This window comes from Aspergillus campestris (assembly GCF_002847485.1).
Source record: "Aspergillus campestris IBT 28561 chromosome Unknown P168scaffold_2, whole genome shotgun sequence".
NCBI classification, from domain to species: domain Eukaryota; kingdom Fungi; phylum Ascomycota; class Eurotiomycetes; order Eurotiales; family Aspergillaceae; genus Aspergillus; species Aspergillus campestris.
Genome location: NW_020194337.1, coordinates 1,092,420 through 1,107,848, shown reverse-complemented (window position 1 = coordinate 1,107,848; position 15,429 = coordinate 1,092,420). Strand labels below are relative to the sequence as shown.

The window sequence follows — 15,429 nt, the reverse complement described above, 5'->3', positions numbered from 1 at the left end:
CAATTTCCAGACATCTCCAGGTCTGCCTTCACTGCAGTAGTTACTAGTTTGTCTCGCGCGATGTCTTTCGCTCCACTTTCGAAGGCTATGATTGCCGGTTTGGTTCGATAATTCGCTGGGGAGACTTCGTACCCTGGTCTTGTTTATGAATCGGAGATGTCTTGGGTGAGGACCTCTTATTAAACGAGGACTGGGTTCGCGTCGTTGTCCACCTTTTACCCAGACATGGCGATATTGGTTGCTTTGCATGTACCTGTTTGGTGCTTATTAACTGGTTCTGGGCACATGGTAATCTAGAAATAAATAGCTGGGCGTGCCTGGTGTGGGTTTTTCTGTTTCTTACGTTTCTTCGTGACTCCCTTGCTCCCTATTTACCGTGAAGATGGTGAACGGTTTACTTTCGAAGAGTCTGCTAGCCTTGGGGCTCTGTTCTAGCTTCGTTGCTGGAAAAGATGCGACTCCTCCCTACAAAGATGCTCGGGTTCCTGTGGAGGACCGAGTGAGTGATCTGCTGGGCCGGATGACTATTGAGGATAAGATGGCACAATTGATCCAAGGTGCGTTTGATTCTAGAGGAGTGGCATTTGCATGGCGAAAGGAAGAAACAAACACTGACAGTGTCTCATCTGATCCTCTGCAGGCGATATCACCAATTGGATGAATGACACCACGGGCGACTTCAACTACACGGGGTTGGTCGAGAACATGGAGTTGAAAGCCGGGATGTTTTATGGTATGGCTTTTGGTATAGAGACATTGCTGGAAATCTCAGCTTCTAACGACGCTTATAGTTGGGTATCCGGTTCCCTGGGATTGGATCGCAACGAACGTGAAGAGGGCTCAAGACTACCTTATCCACAATACCACTCTCGGGATTCCGGCCCTTGTGCAGACAGAAGGTATGCATTCTTATACTGCACTCTTCAATTGCGCTCATATACTTACTCTGTATCCTAAAACGCAGGTATCCATGGTTTCTTGATCGGAAATGCAACGATCTACAACTCGCCAATTGCGTATGGCTGTTCGTTCAATAAGGATGTCAGTATACTATTGGGTCAATGTCCTTTTCAACTAATATCTAACCCATTCTAGTTGGTCTATAAAATGGCGAAGTTTATCGGGCAAGAAGCCAGCGCCCTCGGTGTGAACCAGATCTTTGCCCCGGTGGTTGATCTAGCTCGTGAGCTTCGATTTGGCCGAGTCAGTACACCATGTGGCATGGTGACTTACAATTTGTGCTGATGCATAACAGGTTGAGGAAACGTTCTCGGAAGACCCGTACCTTTCGGGAGAAATTGGATACAGTTATACTAAGGGCCTGCAGAGCACAAATGTCTCTGCCATGGTGAAACACTTTATCGGGTTCAGCCAGCCTGAGCAGGGACTGAATACTGGGCCTGTCCAGGGAGGCGAGAGACATTTGCGCACAACGTCGGTAACGTCTATTCGGTTTGAGGACATACTCTAACCTTTTTGCAGTTGGTTTCAGTCTTTCAAGCGGTCAATCATCGACGCCGGAGCATGGAGCATCATGAGCGCGTATAACTCGTCAGTATCAAACGGTCGTGCATTGTTATCGACTCGCCATGCTAATATGTACCCTAACAGATACGACGGTATCCCCGCAATTTCCGACTACCATACCCTCACGGAAATCCTGCGAGAAGAATGGGGTTACAAATACTTCGTCATCAGCGATGCCGGCGCCACTGACAGACTGTGCAATGCGTTCAACCTCTGCCGGAGCTCGCCAATCGACATGGAGTCCGTCACGCTGCAGGCGCTTCCTGCGGGCAACGACGTTGAGATGGGCGGTGGTTCATTGTGCGTGACCTGTACTGAGTGTATGCAAGTGATGTGGCCACTGACAACCCGACAGTAACTTCCAGAAGATCGCCGAGTTAGTGGAAGCAGGAAAGCTCGATATCGAGATTGTGGACACAGCTGTATCGAGAGTGCTGCGAGCCAAGTTCGAAATGGGCCTCTTCGAAAACCCCTACCCTGCTGCTCCGCCGGAGGAGTGGAAGAAGCTCATTCACAGCAAAGAGGCTGTGCAGGTGGCACGAGATCTCGACAAAGAGTCTATCGTACTGCTGGAGAATCACGACGATGTGCTCCCGCTCAAGAAAAGCGGCGATATTGCCGTCATCGGGCCCATGGCCCACGGCTTCATGAACGTACGTGAGCTTGGAGGGAGACAACCGTCCATCCAGTCGGTACTTGAGACATGTACTAACGAGCACAGTACGGTGACTACGTCGTGTACAAGAGCCAGTACCGTGGCGTCACACCCCTAGACGGCATCAAAGCCGCCGTTGGCGACAAAGCGCACGTCCACTACGCACAAGGATGCGAGCGATGGAGCAATGACGAGTCTGGATTCGCCGAAGCCGTCGAAGCCGCGAAGAAATCTGACGTTGCGGTCGTCGTCGTCGGAACCTGGTCTCGCGACCAGCAGGAGCTATGGCAGGGTCTCAACGCAACGTACATCCCCCTCCCTCTAATATTTACCCATTAACTCTCCGAAGACTATAACTAACATCCATTGATGAATTAGGACCGGCGAACACGTCGACGTAAACGACCTCTCCCTCGTCGGCGCCCAAGCCCCCCTTATAAAAGCCATCGTCGACACAGGCGTCCCGACCATCGTCGTCCTCTCCAGCGGCAAACCCGTCACCGAACCCTGGCTCTCAAACTCCACCTCCGCGCTCCTCCAACAATTCTACCCCTCCGAAGAAGGCGGCCACGCCCTCGCAGACGTCCTCTTCGGCGACTACAACCCCTCCGGCAAACTCTCCGTCAGCTTCCCCCACTCCGTCGGCGACCTGCCCATCTACTACGACTACCTGAACTCGGGCCGCTCCATCGGGGACTCGGGCTCCCAGTCCGACGACGGGGACCTCGTCTTCGGACACCAGTATGTCCTTGGCAGTCCACTCCCTTGGTATCCCTTCGGTTACGGAAAGAGTTATTCGACTTTTGAGTACGGGCGCGTCAAGCTAGATAAGACCTCTATTGAGGATGCCCAGGCGGAGACGGTCACCGTGCAAGTGGACGTTACGAATCGGCATCCGGACCGTGAGGGGACGGAGGTCGTGCAGGTGTATGTGAAGGACGAGTATGCGAGTGTCGTCGTGCCGAATAGGGAGCTGAAGGGCTTTGAGAAGGTTGTTATCCCTGCGGGGAAGACGAAGACTGTGAAGATTCCGCTGCGGGTGAAGGATCTGGGGCTGTGGAATTCGGCGATGAAGTATGTTGTTGAGCCGGGTGCGTTCCATGTGCTTGTTGGGAGTAGCTCGAGTGATATTCGGGGGAATGCTACTTTTACTGTGGAGTAGGTTTGTTGGACTTGTTGGAGGGGGGGGGGAGAGGGTGCTTTTATTCAAATGTATTTTATTTTAGAGAGGTTAGCTGTTTTGGATAGGGAATATTAGGGGGTGGAAGTGTGAATTGAGTTGTATTGCTATCTTTGTCCCATGGAAGTGACACGCTCTGTTGTGTAGGGCTTGTCAGTGGGATGCTACTTCCATTGAAAGAAAAGTGAAACCCGAATGTATCGTTATCGTTATCGTCATTAGCGTCATGCGTGAGTAAGGATTCAGCAGTAGAATTAGAGAAAGACAATGATTGGACTGCCTCAACTATCAGACGCATCCGTCCTCGGCTCAGGATCGTTTGTCGAAGTAGTGTCGTTCTCCGTGTCGCCGCCATCTACCTCCACTCGCGTTGACATCTGGCGGGGCGGGTTATTTCCAGTCGCAGCAGGACGGGGACTGTTGGGAGGAGGAATGGCTGGACTATTCCGGGATGCATGGTCCGCGGCGGAACGGCCCTCAGCGCGGCGCGTTTTGGCGCCCTCTTTGAGCTTCTCCCACCGCTCGCGGTAGCGGCCCACGATGTCGCGCAGCTTGTCGTTCTCGCGGCCGGCTTTGTCGAGATCGCGCTCGCTGCGGCGGATCAGCTCTTCGAGTTCTTTGATGCGGATGTCTTGGTCGCCTGGCGCTGGTTCCTGGGGCGGGGTGATGGTCGAGGCTGTCACTGTTGAGGGGGACTGCGGGCGGTGGCTCTCGAGGGACGGATTGCTTTGGTGGTGCATGGCTCGGAGGGACTGTTGCAGGGCCATTGATGACGACTGCGCGTTGACTTCCCACATGTGGAGGCGCGTGGACAGCGTGTCGGACAGGTGGCGCAGGGCTTGGTTCTCCATCTGCAGTTCTTCCATGGTTTTTGGGTTCTGCAGGCTGGTGAACTTATCGCTGCCGGTGGCGCGTCCCTTCTTGGCTCTTCCGCCTGTTAGGCTGTGACGGAGTTCTGGCGAGGGGGGCGTCTCGCGTGCGTCGACAAAGTCGTCGTCGCCGTCGTCGAGACTGCTCCGTCGTGCTGCTCCTTCGCCCCGGCCTAGGATGCCGGCGTATGAGACAGTACCGCCCGTGGTCGGCACGACGTAGAAGGATTCGGCGGCGCTCGTGGTCGTGAGGGGCCCCGTGCCACCATTGGGGTCCCGGAGGGACCGCAGGGCCGCACGCGAGAAGATCTTATTGATGTCCGGGTCGGCGGATCGCCTCGAGCGGTCGGAGGTCGCGGGGTGGCGGTCCAGTTTCGGCTCTGCGGTGGACTTTTGGTAGGACGGGGCGGAGTCTGCGCCGAGTGGGAGACCGGCAAAGGCCAGGGGAGCCGAGATCTTGGAGATGAGGCCTTCGAAGGTGGAGTAAAACCGCTGGAAGGGTTCCTCACCGGGGGGTTCGCGATGCGTGGCATGGGGCGAATCCGCCATGTCGGCGGGGACGAACTGTTTGGAGGTGACATCGGTGGGGCTGGCCCCCAGGGAAGGAGGAGGGAGGGGGTCCTTGGAGATGAGGTTGCGGTTGCGCTCTTTGGTCGCCGTGACCTGGGTGCCTCGGAGTCTGGACTGGCCGGTTCGGATCTTAGACGGACCCTCGGCCATTTTGGCCCCCGCCTGCTGGGCCGACAGCGTGGGGGAGACGGGAGATGCCCGGCGCGGGTGGGCGGGGATGCCCCGCGCCGAGGCTAGATTGCTCGCGATGGATGAAGTTTCCCGCGCGGGCAGTCGCACCTGGGTAGGCAGCTTGGGAGGGACATGCAGCGCCTCTTTCGCGGCGCCGGATTCGACTGGGGTCAGTGGAGGATTTTCCCCCGCGGGATCGGGGGCCGATGGAGGGTGCTCATGTTGGAAACGGAGGATCTGGGCGAGTTTCTTATGATGATCTTCCAGCAGGTGAAGCGTCCGCAAGGCCTTTCAGAAAGGGAATATGTCAGTTTTCACTCACACTTTTTCAGGTTATACTTGTAGGGTTGGGTTGGGACGGGCTGGATCGCTGTGGAGGGATCATGTCATACTTCGCGATCGGCACTCTGTTGGGCGGCGGTTGCAAACTCGCCAGCCGCCAGATCATGTTCTTCACTGGCTGCTACAGGATTGGACTTGCGAGTCTCCAGAACTGCATTTCGCGCATGGGTATGAGCCTTTGTCCAGGAGGAAATTCTCGCGTCAGGGTATCCTGTTGACTTTGTTTTGAGGGGATGGAGGAACATACCAAGGTGAGTGGAGCGGACTCCATGATGGATCAGCTGGATAGAAGTCGACAGGAGAAGTCGAAGCAGTAGAGGTCATGAAGAAGCTGGAGAGAAGAGGAGAGAGGAGGAGGAGAGAAGAAGAGAGAGAAAGAGAGAGAAGATGAAGTTGCATTGAGAGACGATGCAAAGTGACGCAACGGGGAGTTTCTTGGTATGGTCATGTATGTATGGTCAGGTATGGTATGGTTACAGGAGCTCCCCCTAACTCCCTAACTCGTCTCCCCTAACTCTCCCTCAATCCGGGCATCTGGTGGGGAAACGGCGAAGTGGAGTTGACCCTGTCCCTCAGATCCATTGCGTTGATTAAAGACGGGATGAAAAAAGAAGAAAAGAAACATAGAATAGAGTCTATGATTTATCTCTCAAACTGATCATTTTATATTCCATATTTATAGTCGTGTAGATATAAATATCTTCGAGATCGATCTATAAATAGGGATCTAGATCACGACTCCAGGAGAAGCTGTCAGGAACCGATCGGACCACGATACCATACGATACCATACATACCGCCCCCTCTCCATCATCCTCACCTCATCTCGTCTCATCTTCTTCTCTCCTCCACTTCTTCTTCTTCTCTTCTCTCCATCTTCCTCTCCCCTTGTCTCTCCAATCTTGAATTGAATCCCTTCATCATCTTTCTCTCAAACATTCAGGCTCCTTCGTCCCTCCACTCTCCTTCAATTCCTATACCCTGGTTCGTTACCAGAGCTGCTCCAGAAGGTGCTGCTGCTGGCCCTGCAACTCCCTGCAGCTCATTAACATCCTCAAAAACACCCCCCCCCTCACTACTTCTTTTCTATTCCTCCTCTTTTTTATCCTGATTCGAACTTCTATTCCCCGGTTGATTGTTACGGACGAGGCTGGTTTACTCGGACATATGCAATTAAACTTTCACCTCCTTTAGAACAGCCGGACATTTTGTTGACAGCCTGTTTCTTGGACTCACTCCGCCCTGACCTTCTACCTATATTCTCCGCTCCCCCTTTCCCCCTCCTCCACCCCCACCTCACCCCCCTCAGTCCGTCATGGATCAATCATCATTCCCCGAACCTCCGCCAGTTCCCGAATCCGACCAAGGGTTCACGAGACCCCTGCGCTCTTCAACTACCGCCGCGGACCTGGAGACGACCGCAAGCCACAGCACCCGACGCTCCTCCGTCGAATCCGTCTCCGAAAGACCCAAATCACAACCCGGCGAGCACTCGGATTCCGCAAAGGCTGGTTCCAGCGGATTCTCGAAACTGCTCGCATCGCGCCGGAAGCGCAAGCAGGAAAAGGAGAGTCGAAAGCAAGCCGAGCTGGCCACCCAACACGAACGGGACGATGAGGAAGACCCCGACGACCGTCGCCTCGGGTCGCGCAGTGGCCTTTCCACCGCCTCGTCGACCAATGATACCGAAAGCTACCCGGAGAGAGAACCGACCAACATTATCTTGACGGATGATTCCGAACCGGATCGGTGAGTCGGTGGATCAGGAGAGACCCGCGAGAGACAACCGCCGGGAGACGCGGGGAGGAAACGGTTGCTAATCTGGCTTTCATGTACAAGGACCCCGCCGTTGACGACCCGAAATTCCCACACGGGCTTCTACACCACCTCCTCCCCCCTTTTAGCCTCAGGCGCGTCCGCCGAGACCGATGGGGCCCAAGCGGACGTCGAATCCGCTGTCAGTGGTCCGAGCGGCGGTGCCGCCTCCGAAGCCACGGTCGACCACGACACCTCTCGCCCTTCCTCCCGACACGCCTCCACACTGGGCGTTCCGCCAGACAGCGCGAAGAAAAGGGCCGTGTCGCCGGGTCGCCGGTTCAAGAATCCCTTCGGCGCCGATAAGGAGAAGAAAAGCTCCACCCGGGACCGCGCGTCGTCCACCGCCTCCGTCGACAGCAAGAGAAGCCGGAAAGGCAGTATGTCCTCCCGGAAGGCGCCCGTGGTGGTCGCCGAAGACCCCCCGCCGCTCCCGCCCATCCGGACCGAACTCCTGGAGGAGAAGCCTCTCCCCCCGGTGGACGATGCCGCCCCGCGGACCCCCCGCGGACCGCCCTCCCCGCCCCCAGACCACCGTCACGCCCCCAAGTCCCCTCCCCGGTCAGCACAACCTCTTCTCCTCGCCCGACGTGGTCGCCTCCCCCGAATCGATGGATTCGAAGAAGACCTTCCACCCCGGGGTGGTGGTCAGTCCGTCCGGGAATATGATCTCCCACCGCCGCGTGCGGTCGGCGTCGGCCGCCGGCCACAAGCCCAGTCGCCTGTCGAACTCGATCTCGGCCATCGGCCCGCCCCTGGAGGAGACCAAGGCGAACCCCGTGGCGCAGCAGAGCGGCTTCTTTTCCTCGGTGTTTTCGGTCGCCCAGAACGCGGCGTCCACGCTCAGTAGCTCGCTCAATGCGCAGCAAAAACCCCGCAGCCCCGCGCAGCCCATGACGGCCGAATCGGACGTCACGGCGTCGGACGGCGCGGACGGCTCGAGTCCCGCGCCCGAGGAGCAGAAGAAGCCGCTTGCGATCGACACGCTGGGGTCCGGCGATCTCAATTTCGACCACTTGGATATTGCTATCCCCCCCGGGGGGTCGGTCTCGACTCCCGATGGCGTGGTCATCACGAAGCCGCAGGCCCCGCCGGAGAAGCGCCGGACCCCGGCGGTCTATCGGCAAGATGAGGAGGCCGCCAAGGCCGAGGGGCGGCGTGCCGCGCGTGCCGTCACCATGGCCTACGAAAAACCCGCCGACATCTCGGTGCGTCCGCCGTCGGGCGAGAGTGTCGAGCAACGGTCGACCGCCTCGCTCCCCCGCGACCCCTCCGGGGATTCCACGCCCCCGAACGGCAGCCTCCTCGACGGCGAGACCGACGCCGCCCAGCGGAATCGGAGCAGCAGCGTGCAGAGCCGGCTGGTCCCGCGCCGTCACCGCGGCTCGTCGGCCGCCACCGCCTCGACCATCGGCGCCGCGGCCGCGGGGGCAAGCCTGGCCCTGGGGATCCCTGGCGGGAACTCCAGCGTGCCCCGCCTGACCGGATTCGCCGTCGCGAGCAAGAAGCGGAACCGGGACTTCCACCAGCTGTTCCGCAGCGTCCCCGAGGACGACTACCTGATCGAAGACTACAGCTGCGCGTTGCAGCGCGAGATCATTCTGGCGGGCCGGATCTACATCTCCGAGGGGCACATCTGCTTCTCGAGTAACATCCTGGGCTGGGTGACCACTCTGGTCATTAGCTTTGACGAGGTGGTCGCCATCGAGAAGGAATCCACCGCCATGGTGTTCCCCAACGCCATCGCCATCCAGACCCTGCACGCCCGTCACACCTTCCGCAGTCTGCTCAGCCGCGAGTCGACCTACGACCTGATGGTCAACATCTGGAAGATCAACCATCCAACCGTCAAGAGCTCCGTCAACGGGACCCGGGTCGCGCATGGCACAGGCGATAAGACCGAGAAGGCCGGCGAGAGCGACGACAGCGACGCCGAGGATGAGATCTACGACGAGGACGAAGAAGGCGACAACGCTGACAGCTTCTTCGAGCCCGGGGACGACAGCGTGGCCGGCAGTGAGCGGTCCGCGCCCACGAAAAGCCTCAGCCGACAGGCCTCATCGGGGGCCCTGCAAACCGCCAACGGCGCCGGGGCGGCCACGTCCGGGAACGCCAATGGCGCCTCCAAGGGCACGGCCGGCGACGGCGATGCCGACTTCCCGGGCCCTCCCACTCATGCCCCCACCGAGTATACCGACCCCGCTGGCCAGTACGAGAAAGTCGTCAAGGATGAGATCATTCCGGCGCCGCTCGGGAAAGTCTATTCCTACGTCTTTGGCCCGGCGTCGGGTGCCTTTGTGCCCAAATTCCTCGTGGAGAACCAGAAATCGGGCGAGTTGCAGTTTGAGAGCGAAAAGAAGGGCCTCACCAACGACAGCCGGACGCGGAAGTACTCTTACATCAAGCCGCTGGGCGGAGCCCCGATCGGTCCCAAGCAGACCAAGTGCATCAGCACCGAGTATCTCGACTTCTTAGACCTGGAGAAGGCGGTCCTGGTCACGCTCACGACCCAAACCCCCGATGTGCCCAGTGGGAACGTCTTCTCCACGAAGACCAAGTACCTGTTCACCTGGGCCGCGGGGAATCAGACGCGATTCTTGATGAGCTGCACCATTGAATGGACGGGGAAGAGCTGGCTCAAGGGTAGGTCCCCTCACTCCCACAAACTTGTGTAGAAATATCACCGCTAACCGGTCCGCAGGTCCTATCGAAAAAGGTGCCATGGATGGCCAGACCGCTTTCGGTACCGATCTTGTGAACGCTCTCAAAGCTGCCGTGGCTCCTCGCGCTCGCACCACTGGCAAGGGCAAGGGCCGGCGGAAGAAGACCGACATCGCCCGGGAAGAAGCGGCCGCGGCCGTCGCGGCGGCAAAGGCCGTCAGCGAAACCACGGCCCGCGAGAACGAATCTTGGGGCTTCTTGGAGCCGCTCCATGGTCTGCTGGGACCCGTGGGCGACATCATCAAGCCCCTGTGCACGGGCAACGTCGCCATTGTGGTCATTGGTCTCTTACTCGTGATGCTGTTCTTCCGCAGTCCCTCGAAGCCGCCCTCTATCCTGTCGCACGACATTGGATGCCCTGGGTATTCTCTCCCGCAACGCCTCGCTGCCTACGAGGAGATGTGGCGGAGGGAGGAGAGCGAACTTTGGAGCTGGCTCGAAGACCGCGTGGGCATGGATGGCATGGCTTTCCCCAACGTCCACAAACCATTCGAGATGCATAGTCGCCGGGGGTCCCGCAGGACTCCTGGTGAGCGCGAAGTTCACGAGAGACTAGGCGAAGACAAGATGTCTGATCGTGAGATGGACCATGCGATTCGCACCACCCGCGAGCGTCTCGACACCTTGGAGAGGATCTTGACGCAACGCCGATCTCCTTCGGAGGCAGAAGCCTCCCATCTCGAGCTGTAGTGCTCTATATTCCGTTTTCTCCTGACCTTTTCACTTCAAAAAACCTTGTTTCTTTCCTTCACATACACCGACACCACAGTTATCGGACCACTTATCCCCTGATCGCCAGATCTACGCCACTCATTCATCTCCTTTTGTCATACTTCAGCAAGCTTTGATTCAAGCCTCTGCCGTGATACCACCTTCCCACCTTCGATCGACCGTTGAACTAGTCCAGTCTTTCTGCAGCCGTCGTGTGTTGCCTATTGAGCGATTTTTTTTTTTTTTTTTTTGTCTTTATTGGTCGATGTACCTGTCTATCGTTTTACGTGTTCTTTTATATTCTCTTGTCCTTATTAACTTTTTGTGCTCTCATGCATACTTGAAGCCTGCGCGATCTTGGCTCTTTGGAAGAGACTTTGTACATGAGCGCTATCTGTATGTTCATAGATACTTCAGACATATTCAATCCTTTTTTCTTCTTGTTATTTTTTCTCCCTTGTTGGATTTTTCTTTTTCTTTTTTTTTCATCTTGTTTATTTATCTGTTCATCTATTTCGCTACTTGTTTATTTGTTTTTCTTTTGCCGTTCCCCACTCCCAGGGCCAACACATCCACAAGTGGTGTCAGCCTTGCCATTCTTTCTTTCTTATTCCATTGTATAATTGGACATTGGACACTAGACAAAATACTTCCATTTCCACTCTCCTGAGTAATGGTCTTCTTGTTCTTGTTCCTATTCCAATTACCTGGCAGTTAGTTAGCTACCTGCTTGAGTCTTGTACTATCTTGTATTTATCTCTTCCTGTTTTGACTATTTGGCAAAATATATAACTACGTATTATATATATGGCGTACAAGTCTAGCTCTCATAATATATAACTTACTACGTAAAATATCTAATATACCCTATTAACACGGGGTACTTACATATATTTGTATAGAAGATGAAACACCTAATATAGCTGTATAATGGATGAACACAATCTGGACAATATATAGATATAGATATAGATACAGACAGGCATATACGGATTATATCGAACAGATCAGAGATATCAAAACCAGAATGGAATATCCTTCCAAAAAGAGAGAAAAAGATTAAGCGCAATGAATTAATATATATTCCGGGAATCTTGCGTGTATCTAAGAGCCAACCAGATTTAATAGTACCTCAATCTATATATGAGGCGGAAAAGCGAACGGGAACCAAAACAAAAAAGGGTTGAAAAACGACGATGGGGGAACGAGGGTGATATATATAATACAAGGATTCGTTGGCGGATGGTGAAAGGCAGTGCAGTCCCGTTAAAGGGTATCATATCGTGTGGGAATCAAGGGGAATTAAGGGTCGTCACGTCGTGAGAAGGGCATTAGGGGGTAGGTCGCGATGATGGGGGGAGGAACGTCGTTATCAGCAGTGCAACGTCAAGGACGAAAAGAACATTATAGAGCCCGGGTGTGAGGCAAGGATGGATCCGATGAAGAGCGAGCGGACTTGAGATCCGGCTTGATGGGCAGATCCGAGTTCTGATCGACGACGGATTTCTGCTCGACGTCGGATGTCTGCTCGACGTCGGATGTCTGCTCGACGTCGGATTTCTCCCCCGCCTCGGAGGAGGCTCGCGCCTGGGACGCCTGCTTCTCCTTCTTGTGCTTCTTCTTCTCGATCTTCTTTATCGCCTCCTCGGTCAACTGCTGGACGAACAGGCGCTCAACGACCTCCTTCTTGCGGGTGCGGCGATCGCCGATCATGATCAGGACACCGCCGGTGATGTTGCAGGCGATGGAGCAGCAGAGGATGACGGTGGTGAGGGCAAAGGGCCGGTCGTGGTAGTCGATGCCCCAGGTGCAGGCGCCGAGGGAGATCTGGAAGAGGGAGTGGCAGTCGAGCAGGACAACGATGGCGATGAGCAGGCGCTGCGGGAAGGCGTGATGCGTGAAGGTCTCGTGGGGTTTGTAGAAGGTATGCGACTTGGAGAGTTTGTTCTGATGGTGCGTGAGCCGTTGCTGCTGGAGACGGCTCAAGACCGTGAACTCCCATCGCTCGTCCTTGGGCGTGTCGCCCCACTCGACGTCGATCTCGTACTCGCGCCGGGCGGGTAGATCGTTCTTGTCCTTGAGGGCCGGGAGCCGTCGCTTGCGTCGGACCTTCCAGGTGAGGAAGGTGTAGTGCGCGACGAAGATCATGTGGTAGGTGTCGACGGCGCGGAACGGGGCCAGCCCGTCGCCCATGATGGCGAACAGCGCCACCAGGACGTAGTCAATGTAGTTGATGATTTCGAGTTGGCGTCCTCCCACATTGATCCAGCCTGGAGGGGGTTAGCACGGAAACGTGGGGAACGGAGGATCGGAAGAAAAAGAGAGGATTTACCAATGAGGAACAGCACCCACGCGAGTCCAAAAAGCGTGATTAAGGTGGCATATAAAGTGACCAAAAAGCCCAGTGCTGCGTTGATCGGTTAATCGATGGAGAACTCAGAGGGGGAGAATTGGTTTATCGACACTTACGCTTGGATACATATTTCCCGAAGCCCTTCATGGAACGTTTGAACTTGCTCCGACGCGAATGCAACATGTGCCGGACGTGGTCATTCAACTCCTCGACATCGGTGCGGGTCCAGCCTTCCAGACTGGTCCCATCCGGTAGGATGGCGAATCGCGGTTCCCCCTCGTCCAAGGCCGCCGAGACGCTGGAGAGTGGTCGGGCGAGCGGCGGATGCTCCTCGGCCTTTTTGGGCCCATCTTCGCCCTCATCCGTGGAGGTCGTCTCTTCTCCGGACTCCGCCGGCCGGGACGGCGAGAGGGTGTAGGTCTGGTTGCGGTTGACAAAGGGACCCAAGTTGGGGACGAAGAGGGAATTCTGGACGTTGGTCAGGGTGGAGAGGGCGGACACCTCAGGGTCTGTGCGGCGCCGACCGGCGGGATTAGCGCGAGGTCTTCCTTGCTTCCGGACGACGGCAGCCACTTACCGATCACATCCAGCACATCGACGACGTGCGGTTTGTACACGTCACAGTCCGTGGGCGGCGGAGGTACGGGCCCGCTGACGGTGTTGGCGCGGTTTCTGGCGAAGCGGTTGATGGTGGCCTCGCTCGTCCTCCGCAGTAGGCTCCGGCCGGGGGATCGTTGTTGGAGGGGAACGGGGGCGGGCCTCTCCAGGGGAGCCGGAGCGAAGGGTAGGTTGGAGGAGGATTGGGCGATGGGGCTCTGATGGGATGACTCCTCCATCAGGGGTTGCATATGATCCCCCGCACAGGGGGTCAATCTCGGGAGGGTCTGCGGGTTGGGAGCGGACCAGCGCCCTCGCCGGGGTTCAGAGCTGCTCCGGCGACGATTGCCTTGCCCGTCATCATCGTCGAGGGGGCTCAAGGGGCCGGGAGGCACCAACGAACCGGAGGCCGATGGATTGAATCTGGCGGATCCCACTGGCTGGCTAGACGAGGCGGTCTGGTCTAGGGACGGCAGACGCTGCAGTCGAATGGTCGGGGCCCGTTGGGAAAAGACGGAGGCGGCGCGCGGTCTGGGGGGACGACCGGACGGTTGTGGGGACGAGGAGACATTGGAGGAGGACGGTGGTTGCAGTCGCTGTTGATCGAACTGGGTTGGAAGCGAGGGATGAGAGCCACCGACGGGCTCTATCCGATCCATTGGGGTGGCGAGTTGTAGCTTCAGAAGAGAGAAAGAGGGAGAGAGAGATGGATTTGAAGCGAGAGAAGAAAGACGATTTGATCCCCGAAAGGACCCGATAGCCGGGTATAAAGAATGGCAAATTTAAAGATATAGAAAGAAGGCACTAAGAAGCTAGAGAGAGAGTGAGAGCACCAGCGAAGAAGCCTGGTGGAGTAGGGGTGTTAAATAGTCATGCTAAGAAACAAGAGAATTGTGGTGACCGACAGGCGGTTGACAGAGTGGAGAGGAGGAGAAAGAAATAAATGAAAAGAAGGAGAACAATAAACCGAGATCCAAATTAAAAGAGACAAAGCAAGTTTGAGGAGAGCTAAGGCCGACGGCGTTTCGTCGGTGCCGTCGATCGGGTGGAGACGAGATTACGTCGTGATGGACCAAGGAAAGCGAGATGAAATCCAATCTTTCATTTGTGGTTCATTGGGACCATCCAGGGAGAACTTTTTCTCCTTGGCCTGTATTAGGTGGGTGCATCTATCTTGTTGTTAGATGAGATGAAGTTGAAAATATGGACAGTGGAGGAGAAAGATGAGGATATGAAGCCAAAGAGAGAAGAGAAGAAGAAGAAGAAGAAAGAGGCGAGACGGTCAGGTGATGAAGAGATGAGGATGGGCGAGCCTGAGGCTTGTTTTTGAGCCTTCTCTGCTCTGATTGGTGGAACGTCGGACCTAGACCGATGACTCAGTGGATGCCTCAGGGATTGACAGATGCCTGAGCTTTAAGGAGGATAGTATGCCTCAGGAATCAACACATCTATACATCACTTCAACATTCACACAATGACGACAATCACAATCACTTCATCCAATTCATTCAGACAACAGACAATCAGACCAGCTGTTCTTGTCAATGGAGACATGCTCCTTCAACTACTAACAATGTGGTGGATCAGTCTGCCAGATACCTGGACTATATCCTACTCAATACACCCTATAGAGAAACGCTCGATCAATAACAATCCCACCAGGTCTATTGAATACCATCGTCAATTGTTTTGGACAATGGTTAATCTTCCCAACCTCTGATTGAAGCAGCCCTCATTGCCTTTCTCTGGCCTGTCTACATCTTCTCTTCCCTCTCTTCTCTCTTCCCTCTTCCCTCTCTTCTCTCTTCCCTCTTCCCTCTCTTCTCCATCAGACGACATCTTCAACAACACGAACCAACCAGTTCAACAACACGATACCATCGCCTACTATTCTTCCCAGGTGCAGGCACCTAGTTTG

General features: G+C 55.8%; 4 protein-coding genes across 4 annotated transcripts; 2 read left to right on the top strand and 2 right to left on the bottom strand.

The window, feature by feature from the left end:
• Nucleotides 1-382: 382 nt before the first annotated feature.
• Nucleotides 383-3,362, top strand: P168DRAFT_248393 (putative beta-glucosidase; the record flags this gene model as incomplete). The annotated part of the gene is made up of 11 exons (XM_024834119.1): nt 383-557; nt 641-733; nt 792-899; nt 965-1,041; nt 1,096-1,203; nt 1,256-1,434; nt 1,483-1,551; nt 1,612-1,827; nt 1,883-2,180; nt 2,249-2,487; nt 2,561-3,362. The coding sequence occupies 11 exons, from the start codon at nt 383-385 to the stop codon at nt 3,342-3,344; spliced, it is 2,346 nt and encodes a 781-aa protein (XP_024695867.1). The 3' UTR covers nt 3,345-3,362.
• Nucleotides 3,363-3,396: 34 nt separating this feature from the next.
• On the bottom strand, nt 3,397-5,674 carry P168DRAFT_309095 (uncharacterized protein). Its single transcript, XM_024839261.1, has 3 exons — nt 5,562-5,674; nt 5,365-5,490; nt 3,397-5,260 (listed from the first exon to the last, which is right to left on the bottom strand). The coding sequence occupies exons 1-3, from the start codon at nt 5,583-5,585 to the stop codon at nt 3,644-3,646; spliced, it is 1,767 nt and encodes a 588-aa protein (XP_024695866.1). The 5' UTR covers nt 5,586-5,674; the 3' UTR covers nt 3,397-3,643.
• Nucleotides 5,675-6,318: 644 nt separating this feature from the next.
• P168DRAFT_302232 (uncharacterized protein) lies at nt 6,319-10,812 on the top strand. Its single transcript, XM_024838634.1, has 4 exons — nt 6,319-7,063; nt 7,154-7,607; nt 7,660-9,772; nt 9,831-10,812. Exons 1-4 carry the CDS (start codon nt 6,630-6,632, stop codon nt 10,538-10,540), a joined length of 3,711 nt encoding a protein of 1,236 aa, XP_024695865.1. The 5' UTR covers nt 6,319-6,629; the 3' UTR covers nt 10,541-10,812.
• A 1,153-nt stretch (nt 10,813-11,965) lies between these two features.
• P168DRAFT_231377 (DUF2985 domain-containing protein) lies at nt 11,966-14,170 on the bottom strand (the record flags this gene model as incomplete). The annotated part of the gene is made up of 4 exons (XM_024833279.1): nt 11,966-12,831; nt 12,894-12,968; nt 13,031-13,423; nt 13,492-14,170. 4 exons carry the CDS (start codon nt 14,168-14,170, stop codon nt 11,966-11,968), a joined length of 2,013 nt encoding a protein of 670 aa, XP_024695864.1.
• Nucleotides 14,171-15,429: the final 1,259 nt, after the last annotated feature.